General features: G+C 48.3%; 1 protein-coding gene across 1 annotated transcript in view; it reads left to right on the forward strand.

The window, feature by feature from the left end:
* Positions 1 to 27,870, forward strand: part of SLC4A4 (solute carrier family 4 (sodium bicarbonate cotransporter), member 4) — a 57,587-nt gene that overhangs the window by 16,465 nt on the left and 13,252 nt on the right. Inside the window, exons 7-14 of the mRNA XM_009586414.1 lie at positions 2,161 to 2,294; positions 7,089 to 7,360; positions 12,002 to 12,066; positions 16,085 to 16,273; positions 18,395 to 18,508; positions 18,861 to 19,022; positions 23,321 to 23,499; positions 24,844 to 24,916. Coding sequence (XP_009584709.1) covers positions 2,161 to 2,294; positions 7,089 to 7,360; positions 12,002 to 12,066; positions 16,085 to 16,273; positions 18,395 to 18,508; positions 18,861 to 19,022; positions 23,321 to 23,499; positions 24,844 to 24,916 — 1,188 coding nt within the window. The remainder of the gene's footprint in view (positions 1 to 2,160; positions 2,295 to 7,088; positions 7,361 to 12,001; positions 12,067 to 16,084; positions 16,274 to 18,394; positions 18,509 to 18,860; positions 19,023 to 23,320; positions 23,500 to 24,843; positions 24,917 to 27,870) is intronic.

Genomic DNA, 27,870 nt, shown 5'->3' on the forward strand with positions numbered 1-27,870 from the left:
ACTGTATCTTTATCCTCAGAAACGCGAGGGAAGGTTACGCCAGCTTCTACAGCTGAGGAGCAGCACCTAGAAGTTTTCCCCCAGACATTTTGTCCTCACAGAAAACAGTATTTTTGGGGCTACCACATCACAGTTCATGCTTCTTCTTTCTTGTAAACAATTATGTGACTGCCGCTGGGTCAGGCACTAAAAATGGCCCGTCCCGCGCTGCCTGGCCTGGAGAGCCTGACACGGCCAACGTTTCTTTAAAAGCTCACTTCAGAGTTTAATGTTTCTGAGAAAAGACACTATTCTTAGCTACAGACACGTGGAAGAATGCAGGGAAAAGAGATTCCAGATGCGCTGGCCGCGAGGGCCCTCTCCATGAGTAATGCAGGAGGAGCGAAGGGGATCAGCTGTGCAAATGCCATTCCTTGCCCCCAGAGCAATTGTCTCATCCTCACAAGTCCCCCAAAGGCAGCAAGCGAAGGCTCGTAGGCTCCCGTCCGCATTCCCTGTAAAAACCTGCGCCATCCTTGTACGAAGGCTGCAGGGCGTCGCGGCAAGCACGTCTCCCTTGCGCTGATCCCTGCAAGGCCGGGGCTGTTGGTGATGGGCATCACCGGTGGCACTTAGAAATGGAAAGGACCAAGGATGTCACCTCCTGCCGAGGCAAGGTTGTTTCTGTCCGCTCTACAGCAGCTTCCCTAGATTGACGAGCGACTGAACGCATGTCAGGAACAGGCGGCTTGTAAACCTTCCTTACCTTTTGCTTCTCTGCACAGCTGTCATGCTGCTGCTTTAATTACCCAGCAATAACAGTGCTTGAGCACTGGTATTTCGAGATCATGTCTGTGGCCAGAAAAATAGGATTGCTTTAGAGAAAGTTCTGCTAGTAATTTGGTAGATAAAAAAAACCTTCTGCTCTACACAGTAACATACTGGTTTGACATATGACAGTATGAGTATACTTTCCTCAGTGTAAACAGTAACTTGGTCTTTCCAAGAGAGCCACAGAACTTAATGTAAATTCTTTGCGTTACCACTGATAAGTCAGAAAACCTGCAGCCCCCACCCGTCAGTTTGTCAGGGATGGAGAGAGGGATCTGCATGTGCCCTTCATTGCTGGTTGCTCAGCACGTGCAGTGTTAATGAGGCTGCTGATTCAGACACAGCTACAACGCACCACATAAGCCTGTGCTTAAGTCTGCCCCTGGCCGTTGGGTAAGTATTCGTGGAGAGGGTGATGCTGCCGGCTGCACGTCTTACTCGGAAGAAGATGATGCTCTTGTTGTTCCTTTAAAACTCAGTCAAGTGTAAACAGATTAGTTTCCATAAGAGCAAACGAGGTAAGGTCCAGCAAACTCTGCCATTTTTGTAGAAGGATGCATGCTTAGTCAATAATCACATTTTATTGCCATTTATATTTCATCCACATTTTGCATTTCAAAAGTAGATACTGTCCAGCTATAGTTGGACATGAAAATCCAAGAATGCGTCAAGCATGCTCTTTTATCCTTCTCCAGCGAAGCTGTTTTGCCACACATGCCAAAGGTAATTGTAGAGCCCATTAAATATGGAATTTATTACTTGCTGGTGACATCTGATGAACTTGGGTCTCAACACATGACTGCTGGATGAAGTAGTCTTGTTTGGTTTGTGTCTCACTTACTAAAACAGTTACTTGAAAGAGAGGCAACTCGTTTATCTAGAAAGAGTGTCTGCTCAATTGGAGAAAGAAAAAAACCCCCCCCTCCGTTGTCCTGGAGGATGGTAGCGCCGTCCTCCAGCCATGCTCTGCCCTGTCCGTTTGAAGAGCCCTGCAAACGTGTATCTGTACTGTCAAAGACGTGGGAGATGTTCAAGGAGTCCTCAAATCCTCTCAGTGGTCTTTGAAAATACTCTCCTCCCCTTGTCAAATATAAAATACAAGATAGTGTTACTAAACTCTGGGCCTCAGAAATAACAAGGTGGGTAGCTGGTTATCCTGAGTAACTATGAATTGTGTGGGACGAAGACATCTTTGTGTGCAGCTGCAGGAGAGGGCAGAAGTCCCTTGGTCTTGGACATACCGGCGTGCAGCACGCGACCGGTCACTGGTGTAACTACTCACGTTCTCGCAACAGTGCTAATAGAAAGGGTTATTCAGCAGAACTCTCTTCTCTCCTGTGTCTACCATAGGGCGTGTTGGAGAGCTTTCTGGGCACGGCAGTCACCGGTGCGATATTTTGCCTTTTTGCCGGTCAGCCACTCACAATTTTGAGCAGCACAGGACCTGTCCTTGTCTTTGAACGGCTTCTCTTTAATTTCAGCAAGTAAGTACAAGGGTGGAGGAGGGAGGAGGGGAGGAATGTCTCACACTAATGAAATACTAGCTAGGGAATGAGATGGCTAGCGGTGGGGAAGGAGGGGATTTACTGCATGAAATGAAACATCTCTTTGTTCCCTGTTGAGACTGCAGTGCAATCACATTGGGGATTTTCACAGGCACGCGTGGCCCGGGGCGCTGCCCGGTGTGTGGGTGCGTATCTCCTTGGGGCCTCTTGGAAATTCTTGGCCAAGTCTGTCCTCGATGAGAAGTTTGCATGAGTTACAGTCAGCGTGCTGCTCCTCCCCAGCCGCTGCATGTGTTTCCCTGGCTGCTGTGTATTTCCCGTAGGAGCAAAGAAAGGAATCTAACTCTCGGTGATTTCACTAACAAAATCCCACAGGTCTCAAGGTTACCAAAAATTTGTCCTTAAATCAGTACTCGTTTGAAACAATCACTATTACTTATAAAAGCAGAAGTACCTATGATAGAAACAGCTATCGACTTCTGTTTGTCCCCAGAATTCCTCAGCGGAGCTTTGCTCCATTAAATACTCCTGGGTTTTTTTCCTTTTAACTGGCATAAAGAGGTTCTGCTCCCTCCCCGCGGTGTTAACGTTGATGCAGTGACGGTAGCTGACGCCCAGAGGTAGAGGGAACCCATTTTGTTACGTATTCTCATTTACTATTCCCACATCTGCAATGCTGGCAAAATATAATGAGAATCCCAAAAGGAATCAGCATATTCGTCGGTCATTTTACATGTATGTTCATTGATGATTTTACACGTAGGACTACTGAGACTTTGGACGGTGTTTTGCAAGGAGCTCATTTTAGGTTGTACCGAAAAGGCCCCAAATCACCTGTAGCCCTCCCTTCCCCCATCAGGGAGGGTTCACAGCACTGCAAGTTGTGACGGACTCGTGTTGCAGTACACGGAACCAAGAGCTTTTGGAGTTAAGGCGTTACTAGGCTTTCTTTCAAAAGCAGTCGTCTGTGATGTGGAACAGCTCTTTGGCCGTTGGTGGTTATTTTTAGGAAAGGTCTATTGAATTATTAAGCTGAACGTGGCTGCAGGTTGCAGTAAGGCAGGAGACATGGTATATGTTTCGTTGTTTAATTGTATCTCCTTCCTCATTATATTTACTCTCTGTGGGTAGTTACTCAGAGATAATTGAGAGCATATAATCGTGTCTTTCCTGTGAATGCCCTACGTGTGGGAGAAGTCTTTGAGGTACAGAGCTTCTGCTAAGGCAGGCAGCGTATCTACATGTGATCTCACATACACAGTGCTACACTGGACTCTTTGGAGTGAGATGATTTTATTTGGTTACTTAACTCATTGATAATACTTCTGGCAGTGTGAGCCGAGTCTGTGGCAATAGTGCAGCGCAGGATGAAACGGGCAGGGTCTGATGCTCCTGCTGCGTTGTCGAAGTTGGTGTTATTTTATAGTCAGTACTGTTGGGTTTGAAGCCCGAATGGCCTCGCAGCGCGCTCTGACTGCTGTTAGACAGAGCCGTATTCATGCCAAGCCGGGGAGAAGTTCCTCCTGGAGTCGAGGATGCCGCGGAGAGATGCCCTGCACCTTCAGATGCAAAGCGGTCCCCTCCTGCCTGGCCCTGGGACTGCCGCTCTCCCCGGCACCGTCTGCTCAGTCCTGCAGAGGAGGTGGACTTGGAGCCTGTCTCTTCCCCCCGCTGGAGCATAGGCAGGGAGGGATGGAGGCTAGAAAAAAGGGACAGAAAATTAGGCTAGCCCGGGGAGGGAAACTGGAAGCTGCCGGCTGGTGAGAGCTCGGCAGCGAAGCAAGAGGAGGGCACCTTTCTTTTCTTTCTTCGACTGGAATAAACAAATAAAATCAGGAATAGACGTGCTATAGCTGTTTGCGTCTGGCGGGCAGGTCAAAGCCCAGGTGCAGCACACGGAAGGGAAAAAGCAAGATGGAAAAACACTTTGTACGGTTTTGGGAGGGAGAAGGTGGTTATTTTTAACCGGAGGAGGAGGTGGTGGTTATAAAAGCTATTGTCCTAACAACCTGCTGGAGCAGAATGGCAGGATTTTTCGAGGAAGTCTTTCTCACAAGGAAATTGGAATCAAGTACTGTGATTTTTCAATAATGCATTTGTGGTTGTTCATATTCACATCACCCTGTTCCCTGCTGGGAGCAAAATTAGAAAGGCTTCCCATTTACCAATTCATTTGAAGTTTGACTCTGTGTGTGTGTATGGATAGATATCTAAAAAAGCCTCCTGTACCCAGCCGTGCCTCTAGCTTTGGGTGCCTGCAGGAGCGGCGTTCGCCGCGTTGCTGCCAAAGTGGGTCAATGCTAAAGGACACCCCGGGTCAACTCGCATCCTGGCTGGTGAGCTCTGCTCCCACGCAGAGTCTCTCCGTCGCCCGTTGTGAAATGAGTCTGGGTTTCCCAGCTGGAAGCAGTGGGAAGCGAGGCACTGGGCTCCCCAGGAAAGCAGCACCCCAGCCCTCTGCCCTCCAGCCACAAAAGCGGGCTGTTGGGAAAGTTTCCCCTCCAGAGACCTCAGAAAGAAAATTAATCACGGCAAAAGTACTTAGCCTGTTGTGTTGTGTTTGTGAAACGTCCTGTGCTTTTTCGTTTGCTCTGTGAGCTTCAGAAGTGCTGCAGGACTTCGAGGGGTAAAAAAAAAAAAAAAAGTTCGAAACCTTTTTAGTTTTTGAAAGTTCTTCAGTGGTGTGCAGTCAGGGAGCCACCTGGGCTTCTGCCAGGCAACTTCTCACACGCGGTCTGATGGAGCTCTTTGAGGCACTGACTCCGGATATCTGAGAGAGCTGTCACCGGGGTCTTTTTTTTTTTTTTTTCCCCCCCTTCTCTTTTTCTAAATCATCACTTTGTTTCTTCCTTGCTCCTTACCCCTCTTCCAGGTCAGACTCTCTCAGTGTGAGAAGGCTGCAGCCCTCCTGAGATGTTTTACAGTAAGGAGAAAGCCTCGCAGAGGCTCGGTTTGAATGCAGATGCCCGACCCTGTCTGAGCCTACCTGACATCCCCCCCAGGATCCTTACAGAAATGCGTGAGGCTGCCCAGCAGCGAGCCTTTGACTGGCTCCCTGCCTGGTCTGCGGCCTTTTCTTCCATTTTACAATCAGAAGGTTGGAGTTCCCCCTGCTGAGGTGCTCGCGTGTTCTCTGCTCCGCAGTTTTGTACCATGCGCTAGCAAATGGCCCTCGAGCCCCTCGGTTGGCCAGGGTTTCTGCTGGGGGGGGGCAGGTGCTTGGGGTGCGCCGCGCAAAATCGCTGCAAAGTTCGGTGCCTGAGGGTGAATGCTGACGAAGGGGCGAGGTGTGTAACAGCACACCGTGACTTCCTGGAAACTGTGTGTAAAAACAGGCACCTGGGAGATGCAAGGGCATTTTTCACTGCTACTACGCGAGGTTTGAGGGAGTCCATCTCCAGCAGGGGCTTGAGTAAATGGTGGGACCAGCCTGTAGCCAGCTCTGAAGGCATCCAGTTCAGCCAGGTTGCAAACACCCTGCCAAGTGTTTCGCCGCTGAGCTAAAACCGCCCCTGGCCCTAGGAGCTGAGCCCTCTCCGAGGCGTGCGCGCCGCTCTGGAGGAGCCGTTGCTGCCCCCCGCCTGTCCTCTCGTCGCAAACAGGATTGTGCTGCAGGGCATTCCAGCAATCTCCTTCCCCCTCGTGCCTTGCAGAGGGACTTGAATGTGCTTTTCTGCTGTTATGTTTTAGAGCTGTGGGTGGTTATCTGGTGCAGCCTGCATTCCTAAGGTGTCTTGAAGACGGCTCTTGCTGCTTTTTATTTAAAGGCAGGCTCACAGGGAGAGACGTGTGGTTTTCTTACAACACTTGATGTAGTTGGGGGAAGGAAGGGATAAAGTCCTGGGCCCCGTCCCCTCCCCAGAGCTTTCTGACGCTGTTAGAGACTCTGCTCTGAGACTTTACACAGAAATTGCCCTTCCTCCTCTGTCCTTCATCGCTGCAGGGCTCCCGGCTTCCAGAGAAGACCGGCTGGCTGGGGCTGCCGGCCCCACCGCCTCCCGCTCCCTTCCCCAGAGCAGGCAGTAACCTCCCCGGCAGCGCCTTATCTGCTCTGGTGTTCGCTTTTTGCATTTGCTCGGTCCTAAAAGCCTTTGGACTCTGCGCCGTCAGGGCACGGCAGCCTCGAGCGGCAAACAAGGGGCAAACAAACTTCCCAGGAAGGAACGATGCAGTTCGCTCCATCGTTCTCCACAGCCGGCCACATCCTGGCACCAGGGTTTCTCGTCTTCTGCCGTGTACTTCTTGATCTTCTCCTGCTGATACTTTGATTTCTGCAGATAGCGCAAGGGTCCGCGAGATGGAAATGCAGGCTCCTGAGCATGAGGCTTGACAGGAGATTGCTTTTCAGAAGGAGATTTGTAAACTGTGGTTATGTCTTCAGCTGGCGGAAAACTGTCGGCGTCGAGCTGTTCTTGGTCTGGACAGCTGGAATTTTGGGCCTTTACAGCTCTGTGCGTGTTTGCCAAGGGAGGATTTTTACCAGGAAGCCTAGAAAGAGCTTGCATGGTAACATTTATTAGTGGAGGCGTAAGCAGGACCGATCATTTCTGCATGCTTTTCTGCCACCTCGGCTATTAAACCGCACCGCATGCATTTGTGGGGTTGGCTGGTTGAAAACGGAGAGCTTAGCTCTTGGGAACACTCTCATTGAGTCTAAATGAGCGCAGGTCCCAGAGGCTGTGCCTTCACCACTTCTCACTGGAAAGTCACGATCCTGCATAGATCTATCTAACCCCGATATTTTCCCTTCCTGCCACCCCTGTCTTGTTGCAGAGATAATGATTTTGACTACCTGGAGTTTCGTCTCTGGATCGGCCTTTGGTCAGCCTTCCAGTGTCTCATTCTCGTCGCTACCGATGCCAGCTTCCTGGTCAAGTACTTCACCCGCTTCACCGAAGAAGGTTTTTCCTCCCTTATTAGCTTCATCTTCATTTACGATGCTTTCAAGAAGATGATCAAGCTGGCAGATCATTACCCGATCAACTCCGAGTTCAAGGTGGACTATATCACGCATTACTCTTGTGCCTGTGAACCATTAGATCCAGGTAAGAGGATGTTTAATTAGCTCTCCAATTTGCAGATAGGAATTGCATTTGCTTTCTTTTTCTGTTGTGCTGCAGTCCAGATAATAAACAAGTAGATTAATCCTTCTTTATCAGTTGTCTTCAGATATCCTATCTTAGCCTTATTTTGAGGCTGAGGGGTGAATTTCACCCTACACGCCAACTAGAATGTCTTTATAGCTGACCTTCCTGCGACTCCTCATGTGAGCGTCATGACCAGTGGAGAAGCTATCTCTGTACCCTTGTCTCCTGGCATCCCTGCGGCTGTTAATTCTGAATGGCCTTCCTCTGAGAAGTCTGTGAAGGGGCAGAAGTGGTGGCCAGGTCACTGCCACGGTGCTCAGGTCACTCCTGGCATCCGCTGTGCCATTTTGTCAAGTGCAGGAGCTGGATTTATTCAGGACGTTACCCAAACATGGGTGGTTTTCCACCTCCTGGCTGCGTGTACGAGTGGAAAAGCACAAACAGTTCCTCCCTAGAGCGGAAGGGAAGTGTATCCAACAGTTAGGCCTATCACTGGAGCGTGGGCTGCAAGGTAGGTATAGCCAGCATACGTATAGATCTGGCAACACAACCAGGAACAAAAGGTTACAAAACCCAAATACAAACAGAAGTACGCTGGCTCCTACCATTAGGGAAGCTGTGACCACTCCTAGGATCCTTCAAACAATGAGGAGTGAGTAAGAAACTTGGTTTGTGCTCAAAGTAAACTTCAGGTTATCTCGACATACCTGTCAAACAGGAAAAGCTTCTGGCTGCTGCTGGCTGCCTCTGTGCAAAAGGTGTTGGGAACTGGATCCCTAGGAGCTGTGTTAGTTATTAAATGTAGGATCTCTGCAAGCACTTGGGTGCTGGTCTAGTTCTGCTTCCATCTGAGCGGCAGGGTGTTTTCTTTTTTGGAGTCAGGACGATGGAGAATGGTCAATGCTGAATTGAAAGTCTCCACTTCCCATCTAAACGCCTACGGCGCAGACCCAGTGCCCAGGGCAAACGTGGGGGTACAGCTGGAACGTGTAGAGGAAACAGAGCACGTGGCAGAAGCCCACACGTTCCTTCACAAGAGATTTGTGCCTGGAAATACAATGCTGGGATTCACCTTTGTAAGCAAGCGGGGGGAGGATCAGCATATGTGGTTTGATCAAGTTCACAAACCCTCACTGCCACGGTTCTCTTCTCATCGGATTTGCCTCCTCGCCAAGTGTTTGTTTCAGAAGGTAAAGGTGACCTTATTGTCACCATCTCCAAGTGCTTCTTCCTCAGTTTTTCAAGTAGCATTGAATAAATCTTGAATAGGAGGAGTGACCAGCTAGTACTGGAGGTGCTGGCAGCAATCTCTCCAGGTAACCCTCTGGGACTTGGCTCCAGCCACACCAGGCTCTCCTGCACAGATCTGCGTGAGCCCGTGGCACCTCGGGCACAAAGGCCAGCGCTTCAGAAGCTGCCGAAGTTGAGGGAGAAGACTGGAAACAGCAAACTGTCCGGGAACGGAGCAGCTAAGAGAGTGATGCCGTATTTAAACTCAGTCCAGGACAAGCTCAAAAAATAATTTGAGGCTTCTGTGTGTGAAGCAGCAAGTGCTGGGGTTGCAGTATTGGCAGAGCAAGTGGCACGAGCTGGGTCCTTTGGCTGTTCTCATCCCTTGCTTGGTGGCGTGTCCTTCCACGGTGGATTTGATGCACAGAAGCAAGGAATTTTCCAGAGGAACAAGGGGCTGTTAAATAGCTGCTAGTGTGTCAGTCCTGCCACTGATAGTTTGGCCTTTCACAGGTCTGAAACACACCGATGCATGTGTCTGTATAGCTGTGTCTCTGCATAAACCCAGACAGCATCCCTAAGGAAAAGACAGCACAGATTTAATTCCTGCTCCTTAAATAAACAGGTTTCCGCATCAGCTGCTCATCACAGCTACAGAGGAGGTTTTCTCCCTTACCACGCGACAGTAAATCAGCAGCAAAGTAGCGAGCAACAGCCAGGACAGAGTCTAAGCCAAGCGCTTTCACAAAGGGGCTCTGCAGCCTCTCTGAGTTGGCTCGTTTGTAAAGACGGTGCCTCGCTCTGTGTACATGCTCATAGCCGCGCAGTGGGGGTCCGTCTGCAACGTATCGCTCACTAAACGTACGTGGCCTTATTCTCCATATCCTGCCTTTTTTTTAAAGCCCTCTCTAAGATGGCAAAGTAGAGGCAGAATATCATCCTTGCGTCTCTGGGGTATTTGCTGGCTGCTCAGCACGGCGTGAGTGACCAGGGGGGCTCGGGGAGAGGGGGGGTTGTGCCCTGGCAGCTGGCTGGGCTCTTTGTCCCTTGGCTCGGGATGAGCGCCCTGAGGGGGCTGGCACAGCATAAGCTAAGCGAGGAGATCTGAACTTAACCCAAAGCAAGCTGCGATCCCAGATGTGCAGCGGCTGTCTTTGAAACAGAGCTCACGCCTGTAAGGTCTTGCAGCAGCGGGTTTTGTAAGCAGATACCAAGCGAGCATTAGGACATCGGTTATCCTTTATGCTAACGTTTCCTCCCTGAAAGTTTGCAAGCTTTCTCTCGTGCGTCAGGAAATGGAATAAACACACACATGGCAGATTAGCGGAAGGGGATGCCCGGCTCTAGGAAACAAAGCGTAATGCGGTAGCAGGTGCTTTCTTTCCAGTGGTTTTCCTCTAGTGCAGATAATGTCGGCTGCGGTTGGGGTGTTGTAAGCAGCGGTTGATAAGCTGTCGGGGGTTGTGCCGGGGAGGGGGGGAGATTTGTTTGGGTTTTTCTCCCAAAGTGCAGGTAAAGCTTTATTGATTTTTCCCCACCACAGGTGAAGCTGACTCTTCTCCCGTCATACTCTGATTCAGGCTTCTTACTGTTTGTTTTCATCTCTGTGTCATTAAGATTTGCCTCCAGAGTTTTAGCATCAGCCCTTAGCTTGCGTTGCTCGGTTTCTGCACTGGGCTCTGCCGGCATTCCCACTTGCAGGGGCCTCAGAAAGCCGGGGAGCGGTGTCTCGCCAGCCCCACCACGCTTTCCGCAGGACCTTAAAATCGTGCCTTTGAAATCACCGACAGGATTTGTGTGTGCTCTGGCAATAATTACTTAGTGTGTCCCGCAGGGACTTCCCTTTGATCCTTGCACCTCCAGTCTGTGTCTCTGAGCTAACACGCACTGTTTTATAATGCGGATCAAGAAGTTAAAAGGCCAAACCAGCAGCCAGACCCACGCTTCATCCACTTTCAGGAGCAATAGCGTCCACGTAGCAACTGTTTAGCCAAAAGCAAAGCGTCAATGCAGTGCACTTGAACGCCGAGGGGGCTCGACAGCCGCAGCGGAGGGGACTGGGGGGTCTAGAAGATTGCGACTCGCTGCTCTCTGCTCCGTGCAGTTTTTGGGTGCTGACGTGACAGCGCAGAGACCCTTGATGAACTGTCCGCCTTGCATGTTTCTGCTCAGGGGGTCAAGCTGCTCCATCCAAAAGGCCTTTTACCTCGTCTGTCCAGCCTACCAAGAGGGTTCGGACGTGACTGGAGATACGCTAGAAAAAGAACGCAGAGCACTCTGAGAGACGTTTACTATCACTTCTCAAACTTGACCTCCCAAGAACAGGATTGCGTGGTTTTCCAGGCGCAGCTCCCTCCTCGCCTGCGGCTTGGCGCAGTAGCCGCGCTCGGGCGCTGCCCCGGGGGTTAAGGAGCCGGCTGCCCGCTCGGGGTGCGCAGCCGTCGCCGTAACTGGCCCTTCCGCAGAGATCCCTGCCGTCGCGGCAAAATCTGCAGTAACGCTTCGAGGCACAGCAAAATCCCTGTCTTGACAAGAGTCATGAGATCTTCCTTGTCAAGGGCCCGGGAAAGATTGCCTACACGTAAAGATGTCCTACTACTTATTTAGACCCTAGTATGATTTCAGTAGTATAAAAGACAAATGCACTCGCTCTTTCTCCAGCTAAACAAATGTGAGCTATGCAATATTTTAGTACAACTTAAGTATTCTTATCAGACGTAAAAGTACATGCAAAACCTAAATAAAACATGAGGACATAGTTGACAAGCCTATTTTCAGGAAGGATTGCGTTTCCAAATAAAATCTCAAATAAATGATTTCTAATCCCATCAAAACAGAAGGGAAACTTGTATCATTGTCACAGTGAATGCTGCCCCTTTTTTCAATGAAATTATCTCCATCCTGTTGATTTCAATTACTCTTCTTTTTTTTTAAACTCAAAAAATATGTGCTAGATTCTGAAATGCATTTTGCTTTTCTGGATATCTTTGGGGTTGTGCATTAACGTTAAATTAATAATTAGGAGTGTTCTGTGGATATTTATTTTAATCCAGAAATCATTAGAAAAATATTGCAAAACCATGAAATATTACATTGTCTGTCTGGTTTTCTATATTTTTTATTAACAATGAACTCCAGAAACACCCCAGTTAGGTTTGAATTATGTTTCACTTAGCCTTTTCTTTCAGTTTTTTAAATGATTGATGATGGAGTTACTCTGAAACAATCTTTTGACTTGCTTTACTTGAGCAGAGAGATTGCAAACAGTTTGATGGAGTTAACAAATGATTTAATAGTTGAAATTTGCTTTCCTTCCTAGCTGTTTCGGCACCACGCTCACGGTTTTCCTTTTTCTGTCCTCTCTTGCAGTTAATAGCTCGTTATTTAACGGGACAATGGTGCCGTCAGCCGATGAGCTGTTCTATACTGAGATGGTAAGTGCCCTTTGCGAGGGCAGGGATTATATGGTCTTTGAAGTCTGTAGGCGCAGAGCGTTCCTGCTGGGCCGTGCCAATAGATCGGGAATTGATCGCATGAAGAAAACAAAACCCTCACGCTGCCGCTCCCCCATTGCCCGTGACACTGTGAAAATGTGACACTGCTCCTTTTGGCATGCTCACTTGATCCTCCGAGGATTTCTCGTAGTGCTGCAGACGGAATACTGTGTGCACAATTTGATAATTGTAATTACTTGCTAATAGCTGCCACTTCCTTGCGGTCATCTCTGTGTGTTGGCAGGATGCAAATGGTTCTCCCGGGGGATGTCAGATCCCGGTGTCCAGGGCTGTAATGGCAGGAGTGCTGTGGCCAGCCCTTCTTTTAGAAGGTCCTGTTTCCATCCCCTTCTTGGATTTTTCTGTAGCTAACCGTGGCTTTTCCACATTTCGCTCCGGTGCTGCGCTTTGGATGATGAGGAGAAAGAAATGGAGCTTGATGGGGTCAGATACATTTGTGTTTGATGCAGGGGAGTAAGTTGAGACACAGAATAACAACTTTCTGCTGAAGAATACAGATCCTACCTGTCTGTGTTTCTTTTCCTGTGGTGGCCACTCTTCTGTGGCATAAAACGGCCCAGCAGAAAGGGAATGGTTTCTGAGCTGGGCGCGCTGTCTGCAGGCACTAGGAACGCGAGACACGAACCTGAAGGCAAGAGCATTGCCCAAGGTCCGCGAGGGGGTCGGTGGCAGGGTGAGGAAATGGAAGCGAGGTCTCCTGATGGCCAGGCTGCACCTTGCGTGGCTTTCACTGCTCCTCGCCTTCTTCGCTGCCCCACCTCCGTCGGCTGGCTGCGGTCCCTGAGCGTCTGAGCTGGCTGCCTCTGGAAGGGCTGGAAATGAGGGCCTCCTTGTGCAGCTGCCCGCCACAGAAAATAGTGCCTGGGGAAGTGAGGAGCAGCCCCCAGCTCCCATAATATGCCAGCCGTCGGGATGCCTACATCCACCCGGCAGGAGAAGGGTGCCCGTCGCCGCTTCTGTTCTGTTAACAAGAACAACTCTTCTCGGGTTTTGTGGGTTTAGCATTTGATTGTCAGCCTCGGGAGAAGGGAGGCATGCTTAAGAGGAGGGCAAAGAACTGAACAGAGGCCTGGAGACATGCAAACGACCCAAGGAGTTGCGTTTGCAGGCTGTCCTTTGTTGGAACGCTCATCTTGGCATCTCAGCCCTTCTCCCCCAAAACCCTCCTTTGCAAGACCCTTCCCGCAAGGCGGTGGGGCTGGAGGAGGCTCCCGTCAGTCCTACCTCTCTCTCTCTGCCCGAGTTTGAAAAGAGCCGGGGGGCCACGCTCTCCCATGGGATGCTCTGCCTTAGCCCTGGTCCCTGCCGGGGGAGCCAGCCCAGGGCGCAGAGCTTAGCTCTGTTTCCAGGCCCCTTTTTGGACGCCTTAGAGTTTCAAAGCAAAACAAGCGTCTGGGGACACGTGACAAGGATTTTGGGAAGGGGAAGAGCAGCCCCAGTACAAATCCTGCCAGGCAGTCGGCAGGGGGACGAAGCAAGGTCACACAGGGGGGTCTCCCAAAGAAGAGAGATGCGCTCTTCTTTCTGCTCTTTGATACCCCAAGCGGTAATCTTACCTTTCGAACGCTCTCCGGTGCTTATTTCTGTAGATGTAAAATCGCAAAACATAAAATACGCCCTCAAATATTTGTTTTTCAGTTTATCTCCCTGCTTTGAAAGCCACGTTCACTCTCCCCTCTGTTGCCATCCTGAAGCTAGCCATCAGGGCAGATCTGCAGAAATCCTCCTGATGGGGGACAAAGTGCTGCTGCTTGATGCCGCGGAGAGAGACAGTGCCGGGGGAGCAAATGTGGCAGCACCTTGTCAAACAACAACACACAGCTGGGGGTTTTGTTGTTGGGGTTTTTTCCCCTGATATCAGCAAAATCATGCTTCAGTTCAGCTCTGGGGATTCACAACATGTGCTGAGGAAGCTGCAGTTTATTACATGCAGCTTCAGACCACAACTTTATAAGCATCCAGTTTGGAGGCATACGTGATGCATTTTTCAAGGTACACAAATGAACAGGATACTAAAAGACGCAACATGAGGCCATGAACCTTTTGCCTTCAGTGAGTACCTTACATATTTTCAAGATTTCTAATACAAGTTAGGGTGGGTTTTTTCCCCTACTTGAAAATGGCCCTTATAAACAAAAGGGTATTTTGTGCCTTGCATTTTTGCCTAAAGAACATCCTTTTTCTGGTAAATTGCTTATTGGTCTGAATTGATCTTTGCCCACATTTGTGATAAATTCTCTATAACTTCACTATTTGCAGTAAAATACTCTTTCCACTCTATGGATTTATTCTTTTTGAGTTACTTTAAAATATTCTCTCTCTCTCATGTCATGGTTCCCGGGACTATGGTTTCCTTCATTGGCGTTTTCATGCAGAAAAGGAGGAACAGAGACAATGTGATTCTAAAACTCCCCAGACTGACAGAATTTTGTAGGTACCTGAAAATACTTTAAGTTTTTCTTGGTGTTGGCATATACTCTGTGCATTCCCACGCTGCCCTCAGGCAGTGCTTTCTCTGCACACCTGGAATAGCCTCGCGAGCTCGCTGCTGTGTGCACGTTTATATTCTTGGCCTCTCGAGCATTTGGATTTGGTCTGTCCTCGTCCCTGCGCTGATGTGATTGTGAATTGTGCAGGGCAGGGAGGGGAAAAGCCCCTTCCTCGGGCTCTGCTTCACCACAAGCGTTAGGAAACAGATGATCATCTCACACGCCCTGTGCGGCTCTGGGTTCCACAAGGAGGGCTGAAATCCAAATAGTGCCTCCCTGTCTGGCCATCGCAGTCAGTCGTCATTAGTAACGAGGTATTCAAATGAGAACAGAAGCAATTAAAGGAAATTCAAATGCAGGTTCTTACTTGGCAAGACCGTGGGGAAGACCCTCAGCTCTTGCTGAAATCAAGGGAAACCTTGGTATTTGGGGGTGTTGGGTTCAGTCCCAGCAGGTGAGCTGGGGCTCGAGGACATCTCTGCAGCTACGGGCAGGTTTTACCGGCTGGGCAGAGTCCTGCCCTGCCGCCACGCCGCTTCAGAGCCCTGGGGAAGGCAGGGCCGCAGGGCTCTGCAGGGGTATAGCAGGGAGGGAAGGCGAACCTCAGCATCCTTCTGACTGCTTGTCTGTAAAACAGGGATTTTGGTAACTCCAGCTGTGTGCAGGAGCACAATGAACATTGAATATTTACAGTAGGTGCCGGCTTTTTCTTTGCACGGCCGGCATTCTGCAGGCACTGATAAACTGATGGCTTTTACAAGATACAAGGGGGGATCCCAGAACCGTGTGCAGCGCAAGACCAGATCAGCTCGTTCGGCAGCAGTGTGCTGTGCACGGTTACTCAGCCTTCACCAGCATGGCACCCCATCCTTTAGCCCGGGGCAATTGGCGCTGCGTGGTGCAGGCGCTCGGAGCGCGTCAGAAGGACACCCAGTGACCGCAGCGTGGCGCGGCGCCGTGCCTGCAGAAGCCTCCCGACGCCAGTGGGCATTAGGCGAGCTCAAGCCTGGTTTCTAGAAAAGGACAAGGAGGGAGATTTTCTGCTGTGGAAACAGTGCTGGTCTTGATCCGAGAGGAGCAGGTTTGGTGTTGCTTGCAGTGAACGAGCAGTGGGGAGTGGATGTAGAGGTGGTCTCTGGCCACTCCAGCTTCTCCATGAGGTTTCCAACGTTGCCTTTCCACTGGAGAAAAGGCAGAGCGTGTTTGGCAGACCACAGCAGAGGTCAAAAGATCTCTGTCTTCTTTCTGAGGCCCAGCCTGTCCTCAGTTCCCAGGTAATATCCTCCTCCATCCAGGTTAAAATCCATTCTGTCTGCGCACAAGCACAAGGATTTTTAGCCTCTGCTCCATGCCTCCCTTTTCCTCCCAGTATTTTTCCCGATGCTCTGTCCCCGTTCCTGTCCTTGCACGAGCACAACTTTATGGCAATGTTCTCTTTTTTTCTGCAGTACAACACCACCATTGACTGGTCATCTCTGACAACGAAGGAGTGCTTGAAATACGGAGGACAACTTGTGGGCAACAACTGTGAATACGTCCCTGACATCACCCTCATGTCTTTTATCCTCTTTTTTGGCACTTACACCTGCTCTATGGCCCTGAAAAAATTCAAGACCAGTCGCTACTTTCCAACCACTGTAAGTATCTCCTTTCACCCTAGCAGTCTGCTTCTTTACTCTTTCGGAGTGCAAAGATTAGCCTTCCGTTTGGTATAGCTGTCACACACACAGGGAGAAATGCTTTGCAGGGAAGCCAGGTTGCATTGGTTTTGAGAAACATGCTTAAAACACCTGCTTAAAACATGTTGAGAAACACCTGCTTAAACCCAGGTTTCTCTGGGATTGCTTAGCTTTCACTCTCTCAATGTTTCTGGAGGGCACGGGTAAGGCAGCAGAAGAGCCATAATCTGCCCTGGGGATGTGGCAGTGATTTTAAAGGTACTGACGACAACACTTCCAAGCTGAGATATGCAATGATGTAGTTTATCAGCCTTAAGAAATCAGAAGAGTCCTTCAGGCATGTATAGCTTCAGCTGGCCATTTCCAGTGTCAGATACACAGCTTAGTGTGATGTGCTGACCCTGGGGTAGGATGCGTGGCCGTTGTACACAGATCAAGCGACCAAAAGGGGCTATTAATCGTTATATGTCTCCCTGCTTATAGTCAGAGGGAGTATTTGGGGAGGACAAAAGAAGCCCTTTGCTTTGTCACTGAGTAAAAGCAAGTAAGCGAGCTGTCCTTATAGAACAGAACAGAGATGCACCTTTGATGTTACCACATAGCATTTGAAATACGCAGAAATCAAGGCCAAAATGTTGAACTCGACTACAGTCCATGTCTGGCATACCTGTTACGGTAGGGACGTAAAGCAGAAATTCCCTTTCTTCTCTGAGGATCAGATGCAAAATAAGGATGGCCTGAAGAACCTCGGCATTGATTTAAACAAGATTTTGCTCAGACTTAGAGCCAGCTTGTACACACCTCTCAGGTGCGTCTGCTTGTTTTGTCTCCCCAGCTGAAGTCACCACGACACGCGTGCGAGCTGGCGAAAGCGCCATGTTTCTCTCTGAGACCTGCGCCCCTGTTTTTGGCATTCTGACACACGGGGATTTATCCTGCGTGGATGTTTACTGTTCTGCTGTGTTACAGTTGAACCTCTATTATTTTTAATAAAAAAGAAACAAATTCCATCCGGGCTGGAATGCAGCTCAATTCATCTGTAACCATGTGAACCCGGGAAACCTGGAAGGAGCAACAACTCTGAAAAGATCACACGGTTACAGACAAGCACAGTGGGTCCTGCCCAGTTAAATTTTGGGGTCTGACCAGTGGCAGCTTTAAGTTGTCGTATTCCAATGACTTCAGTAGAGTTGCAACTCTTAGGGCATGTTGAGGATTCAGCTGAGAAGCCTAGTTTGTTTTCCTGTCTGCTTAGGTTGATTTATTACTTGAACAGAAAACAATGTAGTCTTTGCAGTCATACAGAACATCTCATCGTATCAGTTTGGGTCTTCTCATCTTCTAAAGGGAAGTTTGTGACTTGTTTCCATTGTCTGGTGTAAAATACCATTTCTTCCCTTTCCCATTTTTTTTAATCTGTGTTGCAAAATCAGTCATATTAAAAGAACGGAGTGTGGGGATAACACAGTATTTCTTGTTAAAGCCACATACCTTAGGAATCCTGTAATAACATGAGAAGCTCACCTCGTGTCAAAAAAGCAGTCTCTGGCCGTGCATAGAAAAACATGAATATGTGGACCCTAAAGAATAAGAGATCAGAAGGACACAATATTTTATGTGTCTAAAAAAGTCACTATTTTTTAGGTTTATTTGTATATGTTCAATATCTGTTAATATTGGAAGCTGATCCTGAAAAGTCTCTTCAGACACTGGTGCAGAGGAACTAGGTCTCCGTACCAGTGGTTGTTGGCTGCTGTCGAACGTAACATCAGTGAGACTGCCTTGAAGAATTCGTGTGGGAGTTTCTTACAAAAGCAGTTTTCTTTTTCCTTAGGCTTGTTTTCGTACTTCCATTGAGGCTTAATTGTTTGGCTTTCAGACCACGCAATAAAGTACCAAGGCACATTTAGGCAAATGGCACCAGACACGACAATGCCGACCTTTGTTTCTACGAAAGAAGAAATGATGAGCTTGTATTGCCACTAAACGCAAGCCTGGAGTATCACATAGAAACTAAAGCGTGGGTGAAATGCTGTTTCATAGTGCTAACTACTGTTACGATTTCAACTTCTGTTTCAGGCCCGGAAGCTCATCAGTGACTTTGCCATTATCTTGTCCATTTTGATTTTCTGTGGAATAGATGCCCTGGTAGGTGTGGACACGCCGAAACTCATTGTGCCAAGTGAATTCAAGGTACGTCATTGTCAGCTTGTTTGGTGGCCTTTGGAAGAGGTTCCCTTTTCCACCCATCTGCCCTGTATAAAATGACTTGCCCTCGAAGCCGGAGAGTAGTCAGCTATCTGGAAAGGACCGTTTCACTCAGCTGGTATCCTTTCTATTAGCATCATTTTGGTTGGCTGATTTGTCTCCTAAATCCTGCCTCCATACTTGGAACCTGTTGTTGCTGTTAATGGGAAGGGTAAAATTGTCGCAAACCTCAAGTGTCTCCCTGTAGCCCCATTGCTGGAAGTACAAGCGTATTTAGGATGTCATCACTCCTGAAGTGCGGCTCTAATGCAAGCTTTCCTTTCCTTGCCCTTAAAAGCCAACCAGTCCTGAGAGGGGTTGGTTTATCCCACCTTTCGGAGGGAACCCGTGGTGGGTGTACCTGGCAGCAGCCATCCCTGCACTGCTGGTGACGATCCTCATCTTCATGGACCAGCAAATCACAGCCGTCATCGTCAACAGGAAGGAGCACAAGCTCAAGGTGGGTGCGCTTTGTGTCTGGCACGCGTGCGGAGAGCTGCCCGGTGCTTTTTCCGTGCTAGAGATGGAGGAGGGCCCGTGGCAGCGTTGAACATACAGCCACCTCAGAAGCGTCATTGCTGGTGTTTAACAACAATATTTATTTTGTTGACTAGCGTAGACTTTTTGCCAGGAAAACCGCTGATTTCAGCTGAAAATCATGAGCGTTGCACAAACCGCATTCGGCTTCCTCCTAAAGCAAGAACCCTGTGCAGGGCCAACTTGCAATGTGTCGTTCAGTAAGCGCTTACTAAGTTTGATTGCCTTCACCATCGTGTGGCCTGAAGCATTCCCACGTGAGAACCTTTGGGATTGCTCCTCCCTTTTCCTTCGCAAACAGGTCCCCTGCCAGGAATAGTCGGGTTTCACAAAACCAGCCAGCTACCCCTTCCCTTCTATGGGAAGGAAGAGACTTAGACCGATCGCATCCTACCCACTGCTCATCTGGCAAAGACGTGGCTAGAGCCAGAAGAAATTAGAGCAGCCCTCCTCTGAGGGGCAGAACTTTCGTTTAAAGCCCCTTTTCATGTCAAGATAAAACCAAAAAGTCTCTTAAAATCTTCACAATATTTTGATCTTTCCTTGCAAGAGCTTCACTCTCCAACTGTAAACATTGGAGAGTGGCAAAGGAAACTTCTAAGTATAGGCTAATCAAAGCTTGTCTTGTAAAGAATACTGATGTAAACAACATCTAGCTGCCTTCATAACCTTGCTGCCCCTGCAATTCTATTCATGGGAGTAGTACTGTCTACCTTAGCAGAGAGCTGGATGAAGTTCATTTCAGAATCTACTAGCCCTGACCCCAGAGGTGTCGCTTGCCGTGGTAATTCTGCAAGACTGTGCCATCTGAAGAATTAGAAAAGGAAAGAGGGTGTGCGTCTATCCACAGACATGAAGTTATATGCTTGTCCGCTTTACACGTCCATCTGGCGTGCTCTGCTTTTGCAGCAGGAGATGAGAAAGCATTAAATTAAATACAGTTGGAAACTGGTAGATGTCTGTCATTCTCGATGTTTGCTTGCGTAGGGTGAATGCATGCTGTCCACTATGCCCAGCAAATATGGTTATACCTACTGCCAAAACTGTTCATGCCTTTAAAACAAGTCCCCACCTCTGATGTTAAGGAACACCGAGGAAGGATAAGATGCTTTCCAGTGAGGATGCTTGGCAGACGTTCCTTCTGGCATTTTTTTCAACAGGGCATTCAGGAAGATGCTTGGGGCCAGGAGAAGGGGCTGATCGCTCGCTGCCTTACAGCTGGTGTGCAAAACTGGGTTTTGGTAGTGCTGGTGCTACCAAATGGCCACAGACTCTAGTTCTCTAGAGAAACTAGTCCCAGACTCAAGTCCAGCTAACTCAAACCTCTCCTCTAGCATCAAATGACTCTTAACATCTAATTTTCCTCCTAGCACCTTCCTCCCTCAAAGACACGGGCCTATTCCCTATCTGCTGCTGCTGTTTTTAAGGAGAGAAAGTTGCTTTGTGATTGTGGTCAGCTTTCTTCCTGCACTTCTGCCATAGACTATAAGGGGATACTTTATGAATCTGATGCACCAGCATGGAAAGGAAAAGGAGGCTGGCCAGAGTGGGTCCACCAGGTCATGCACGGATCTGCAGAGAGTGTCCGTTTTTGGGAGCTCAGGCTTGCGGTAGGGATCGGCTGTGAGCTTGGAAGGTCCTCCTCTCTCAGGAGCTCTGCTTTAACCTGAGCCGGGACCTGCGAATTTTAATCTGCACAGCACTGCGTTATTGCATCCAAGCCAAAATCTCTCTCACCTTATCACAGCGGGCAAAGCTTCTCTGGATCTGGACAAGCCCCTATGACTGTGTTTATCGTGTAAGACGATCGCTGGCGGATGTTCCCGGCCATCGGCAGAACAAGGGCTCTTTGTGTCGCGGCCATCCCTGAGCAGGCACGGCACGGCGGTGTGGCTGTCAGCCGCTCCGAAGGAGGTTTTGGGGCACCGGGGTGATGGCAGGACCCCACCTGTGGTGGGTATGGCCAGAGATGGCCCAAGTACGACAGCTGGGTTGGCTGTACAGTGCTGTAAAATACAAGCAATAAGCTGAAGAGATTTGGGACATACCAAGGGCATAGCCACAGTTGGATGTTATTTAAAGAAAAGCTTTATATCTGCTGACATATAACAGCCCAGGATGTAGTAATGTTTTTAAAATAAACTTTCCAGACCGGCGCTAGGCAGTTTTTCATGCCTGTAGGGTTTTTCCTTTCCCTGCACGGTCAGTTCTATTGAAAAATATTAAATTCCTGTAAAAGAAGACTCTCCCTTCCTGCTAACGGGACACGTTTCAAATGGTCTAACCCATGAGAGTGAAGACTCCCTGAAAACTTGGGTAAATGCTGGGTCATTGTTTAGATAGCTGCTTCATCAGTTATATCGAGAGCTGTTGGAAATGCGAACGGAGCTTTTACTTGAAAAAGAGGAGGATGTTTCAATTCATATGCTCACTGTGGACATTAGACAACCGATGTGTGATTTAAGACTGTCCTGAGCCTGACCTGGAGGAGAAAGTCAAAGTAACAGGGCATGGGAAAGGTTTGTTGTGCGCAGTGATGGTCTTACAGGGCTGGTTTAAAAAAAAAACCCTCAGAACATCGCTTTTTGCCATGTATCTGGGCAGATATATTCGATACTGTGTCCACGTCTTCCTCGGGGGGAGGCTAATCATTGACACGGGCTCAGTTTTAGGTCTGTCTCCTGCACCTAACTAAGCAGACATATCATTTTCTTAACCACTGGAAGAATATATTCACTGTTCTTCCCCCATGAAGAAGAGGCTCCTCATCTCTTCAGCTTATAGGCACTGAACTATCAGGACTGGCTGTAATTTTTTAGTAACAAAGTATAAACACTCCAGCAAAGTACTGTTTAATATAAAAAATGTATTTCCTGCTTCCTTTGTTGTGGTGGTGAGCACACGCTTTTGTTTAACTGGGGGTTCTCGAGTCCGATCCTGCTAGTCTGCACCAAAAAACACCTCTGTACACAACTTCGACCGTAGGCCAAAAAAAGGACAGGCTTTTTTCTGCTAGTGCCTTGCTGAAGTATTGGCAGGGTGTCACTGAGTGCCCGTCCCAGTGCTGCCGGCCAGCCAGGGTAAGCAGCGCACGTATGAGGAAAACAATGAGGACTATTGAAGACGAGCTGTGTTGCTTTCCCTCCTGGGTCACCAAGTAGGTCCGGATCAGTTGTTCCTTCCAATAAAATTAAATTGAACAGGATTAAAAAAAGGTTAATCTTCTTTAAAATAGCAAACCTTAGAGATTTGTCTAGTGTTTTTCTGAAGATCCCTTTCTTTGGTGGCTCTTTTGTTTCTTCACTTCTTCTCTTGGCACTTCTGACTGGTGGATTTCCTGTGTTATTTCATGAAAGAATTTAAAAAATAGAAGAGCAGAGGCCTTTAAAAAGGAATAAAGAATGAGGGCAGCTTTCTCCTTTCGGTAGGCTGCGAGCCCATCAGCTGTTCTGGTTGCCTTCTCCGAGGGAGCCTAGGGCTGGGTGTTGAGGAAGATGCCTCCAGCAGCAGGCACGATGAGCAAGGCTCAGACCAGTGAGACCCCGCAGTTGCTTCCTATCCTAAATATAGGAGTTCAGATCTCGCTCTGAGACAGCAAATGGCAAATGTTACCCTTAGGCAGGCACCGTATTGCTGTAAGATTGCTTTCAGGTAGACTTCATTAAGTCATTACACTGACAGTTATTTTACAACAGCTGCTTAAAACTAGAATTAGGCTTTGGGCTGGTTTTAAAGGGTGGTTTGGGTGTTTAAAGCTCTGAGCACATCCAAGCCGTCACTTACGCAGACGCGAGACGACTTGGCGCACAAAGGTACCGCTCTTGGCCTCCCACCGCATCAGAAGTCCTGTGCCCTCGTAGCAGAGCAGTAGGACAGACGGCTCACACCGGCGCAAGCCGCTCTCCTGCTTTGCAGACGATCTTCCGTCCTCTCTCCCTCTCCAAACTCTCTTGCTGCCGTAACCGTCTCGTGAAAATGGGCCGTCGTGGTTTTGCACGGGCTGCGGGCAGGCAGCAGGGGGGTGGGATGGTGCTGGTACTGGATTTCTTGTCACTGTGTTACCTCATAAAAAAAGGGGAATGCTATTTCTTATGACAATTTCTGTTGGCCAAAAGATGTTGTGGAAGGAAATGCTGCTTGTTTGGTGTGCCTCTGGCCCCAGGCCAGAGCCCTGGCCGTTCCGTAGGTATTAAACTGAAGGTTGTCTGTCTCCCTTCACAGAAAGGTGCTGGATATCATCTGGATTTGTTCTGGGTGGCCATTCTGATGATCATATGCTCCTTTATGGGTCTGCCCTGGTATGTTGCTGCTACCGTGATCTCCATTGCTCATATTGACAGCTTGAAGATGGAGACGGAAACTTCAGCCCCTGGAGAACAGCCCAAGTTTTTGGGAGTGAGGTATGTCAAACCAGAAGGGCCTTAATTGCTTTGTTTGCCTGCAGAGATCAGTTTGTACTATAAATGGTCTTGCTTCGAGCAAGGCACGTGTAGAGGTTCAGGGGGGATAGCTCTTAGATTTGCTGTAAATCTTCAGATCAGCTGTGCTTCCTTACAGCTTTTTTTGTCTGCAGAGGATACATCCAGTTAGAAGTTTATCTGGCGTAGCCCTTTTGCACATACTCTTTCTTGAAAAGGAAGAAAACTGCTGTACTGCGTGAGTGCCTGTGGACGGGGGAGAGCCCGTGCAAACGTGTGGGAGCAAAGGGAGGAAAGGAAGGAGACTTCGCACCGGAGCTTAGACCGTTTCTTGGTCTGCTTTGGGCACGCACGTTGAAGTCGCCCCAAAACACACAAAGCTTTACGGAGCGAGCTCTGGTGCGCAAAGTTGTCATGAAGAATTTCGTGCTGCTTGCTTTGTATTTCCAAACCCGGATGTGAGATTTAGCAGCGCAGGTCCCTGGCAATTCCTTGGGGAAATCTCCGTGTCACTCCTCAAAAGTTTATTCGGCCAGATCAGACGCAGTTTTCCAGTGCTTGAGGAAGGAGATAAATTTACTGCAGATTTCTTTATCCATGGCAATTAGACAGGCATCCATTAGCAAACGTAATGGTAAAAAAAGTAAACCTGCCACAGCTAGAGCAATCAGCTCTATTTAATCAAGCAATTTTTTCTGTATTTGGTTGCCTTAATTAAGTGGTCTGAAGTGCTTTCGATAGGCTCACTTGTTTAGGTGACTAAATAGAAACGTAACGGCCTAACTTGCAGTACTCTGAAATATTACTGGCGAAAGTATTTTTGGGTGTAGGGAGCAGCTGTGGGTGCCGATGAAGGCACGTGTTCAGCACCCCACGAAGGCCTGGGCCTTTATCCAACTGCTGGAGTGCTATGACCAGGACTCAAAATATGCTACTGATCTAAGAGTGGAGAGCTAATGATTTATTACCTATTTGCATGCTGTAAACACTGCCGTGCAGAGAATTTGGATTGCTAGTTAACGGTTTGTAATGTTTAACATGTAAACACGCTCCTCCTTACTGAGTAGCAATACTCTGTTGACCCACAAACAGCGGAGCTAAGGCATACAATAACTGATCCGGTGTTTGAAAAAAGGGGTGTATGAGGCTTGGTCAGGATCAAGATACCTGCCTGATCGCTGTTGGCTTGTAATCGCCGATCTGCTTTGAAAATGTGGCTGCAAAAACAAGTTGTTAGGCCTTATGTGGGTTTAGAGTACTCTGAGAGGGAATAAAACCAGAGTGAGAGCTGAAGCCATCCTGCTCACCCAGTGATTTTTGTTTCAGGGAGCAGAGAGTCACTGGAGTCATCGTTTTCATTCTGACCGGTGTGTCTGTCTTTATGGCTCCCATCCTGAAGGTAAGGACATCACCTTTTCTGCTTCCTTCTGCTCCCGCAGCCGAAGTAGGGCGGCAGCAACTGTCAGGCTATTTTTATGCTACTAAAAAAGCTCATCATTGAAGTGTGGAAAAGGAGATCAGTGAGAACTACTGATGCAGTTTTACAGTTTTCTGGAAGCTTAAATACAAACCTTTTGGAAGGAAGAAATAACATCGTTGTAGTGTGCTAGATAGTAATAGCGACAACATTCAGGGCTGGTGGGCTTGAGGGCTGTGGTTTTTTTCATTTTAAGATTTTTCTTCCAGGTTTGCATAAAGTTAAGTTTCCCTTTATTTTGCACTCTTACACTACTGCTGTGCCTGTGTTTTACGGAGAACATACTGAGGATAAAGCTTGAGAGCCTGCTGGTGGCATGATGGAAGGATGGTTGGCAACGCAGTAGAGGTGCAGTGTGGAAGACACAGATTAACAGATGGATATGTAGTTTTAAAAGTAAATTTGCATTTATTTGAGCGTGCACCCATCTTAAACAAATAACTGAAGAAAATCTTCATTTGGTGCTTCCTCACGTGCATGGCCCGCTGAGAGGAGGTTTTTTTGAAGAGAGAGAATACGCAGAACTGGTGGCAATGAGCAGAGCCTACAGCTGATGGTATTAGTCCATGGGTACAGTTCTGGCCAAAAAATCTTTGGGACCATTGCCACTGCCGTAGCGGAGCTGTACCCTGCCTGGTGCAGCTGCCAAGGCACACACCTCAGCAGCGCGAGGCTCCTGCAGCTTGCCTGGCTTTTTTTAGAAAAAAGCCAGCACAACCATCAAATTTTCACTCTCATAGGCTGGATCCTCCTAAAATAGCACATCCCTTATTGCTCAGAAGCGATGCCCAGCTCAGCAGTATGGAAAACGTGTTTCTGGAGGAAGCGGTGCAATTCAATCTGATTTCTTAATCTCCTGAATTTTTTTTCTTGTGAGTTTAGCCAAGGCTCTGGACAGATGTGCTGCTGATGTACCATTTAATCTAGGTAGGTAGCTGTTTCCCAAGACCTGAAATTTGTTGGCACGTAGCCACAGGGAAACGCATCCTTAGTGGATCATCAGATCGAAGAATGAAACTGGAAAACCTGCTTATCCATGTCTTGTGGAGGATACTGCCTGTACAGCGGGAGATGTCAGCTGCAGAAGTCCATCTCCATGGATCCATAGACTGATGGTATGAGCAGAAGATGCAAAAGAGTAACATACGTGCTGAAACAGCGGCACCATGCATCGTAACTCCATGACGGAGCAGACGGGTGTCTGAAGAAGCGTTTCTGGAGGAAGCAAATGAGGTTTTTGGTCATGAGGAGGTTGGAAGCCACGAGGGCTGTGAGGCACAGTTAGATGTGAGCCTGAAGGGAGAGGGGGTAGATAGAGAGCAACGATGCTGCCTGTGTATGAAGTGGAGAAAGTGGCTTTACAAAGTCAGTATGTTCCTATTCTTGATTTCTAAGGCTGTTTTTACAACTAGCAAATTTTTGTGTCTTGGTAACAGTTTCCTCCTCTGCACAAACAGGCATTTCCGTGCCCTTAATTTAATGCCTGATTGTAATAATTCGTTTAGTTCATGTGACCTTTCCCTGCAAGATCTCTCTTCCTCTATTCCACTGGGGTCTATTATTTCCCCTGTTATTGCTTTATTCATTAATTATTTGTCTGTGCTTCCCTAAGAACGTGTACGGGGACGATCCTCGCGGGAGGACGCCTGAGGATAAATCGGCACGCTCCTCGCCCACGTGCCAGCGAGAAGTACCTGGCAGCATGTCAGGACCTTTAACAAACTCCAGTGGCAGGGTCTCCTGCTCGAGAGAACTGCTTTGCTAAATGCGTTGCAGAACATTTAAGTCTTCTTATGCCAGCGGCAAATTGAATACTAACGATCCCAAATTCAATAAAACAGGCAATCCACAGAATAATCTCATCTTTGGTTTTTGTGGGTTTTGTGGTGTTTGTGCTGGTTTTTAACATCAGTGATGTTTCTGCTCGGCTATGGCAGATCTCCAGAGAAACATCCTTGGCCCTGCTAGGAGAATGACAGGCACTTTCCTATAAATACATCTTTAATTCTGTTGGCTAGCAGCAGCTTTGCTCGGAGTACCTAAGCCAGCAACCCCATAGTTAGTGAATACTTTGCCAAAAGAAAGTCTTCCAAAATGAAAGCACCGCTTGCTACTCTGCAGGGTAATGTACTGAAGTTTCAAGTAGGGATGATTTACAGGATTAATTATCGTGGAATGGTGAAATAATGTTTGGACATTTTTCTTTTTTTTTTTTTTTTTTTTTAAATCCTATTTAAGAAAAACAAAAAATTTAAATTGTAAATGAACTAGAAAGCTAAACTCTGAAAGCCTCCTACTCAACTTGCCGGAGGACATACTATCTTGTCTCGTCTAATCCCTCAGATCCAGTGAGGGCTTTGAATCCCTTGGACACCCACAGCTATGTGAACCACACGCTGGCTCCCCATCCCTCCCCGCGACGGCGCACGGTGATGACAGAACCCAGGCTGCGGAAAAAACATGTGGCTTTTAATGTGAAATGTCAACGCGGCTCACTCAAGGAAGCAAATAAATCCAACAGAAGGATGAATTAGCAATCAAGAAGCTTGCAGGAGGTGACAGGGACTGAGACTCAGGGGAGGGAAGGGAAAAAATGTAGGCAGGGAAGCTCTGGTCTCGGATGGCATGTGGCCTGGTGACTTTGGTGCTCGTGTGCCCCAAGTGAAATGCATGCATTCCGGATCAAGGCCTCCAGGGATTACGTGCATGGGACTATGTTTCTGACCCAGTAAACGATGAATAACGTGGTGGGGAATACGATAAAACACTGAATAACTGCCGTGTTATTTGCGTCTTTAATGAGTTACATGCAGAGGTTCCTACAGCAGCGGTGCTGGCACAGGTTGCGTGGGAGCCTTGGCTGTGCTGCGGCTGGC

Source organism: Fulmarus glacialis, unplaced genomic scaffold (genome assembly GCF_000690835.1).
Source record: "Fulmarus glacialis isolate BGI_N327 unplaced genomic scaffold, ASM69083v1 scaffold6771, whole genome shotgun sequence".
NCBI classification, from domain to species: Eukaryota; Metazoa; Chordata; class Aves; order Procellariiformes; family Procellariidae; genus Fulmarus; species Fulmarus glacialis.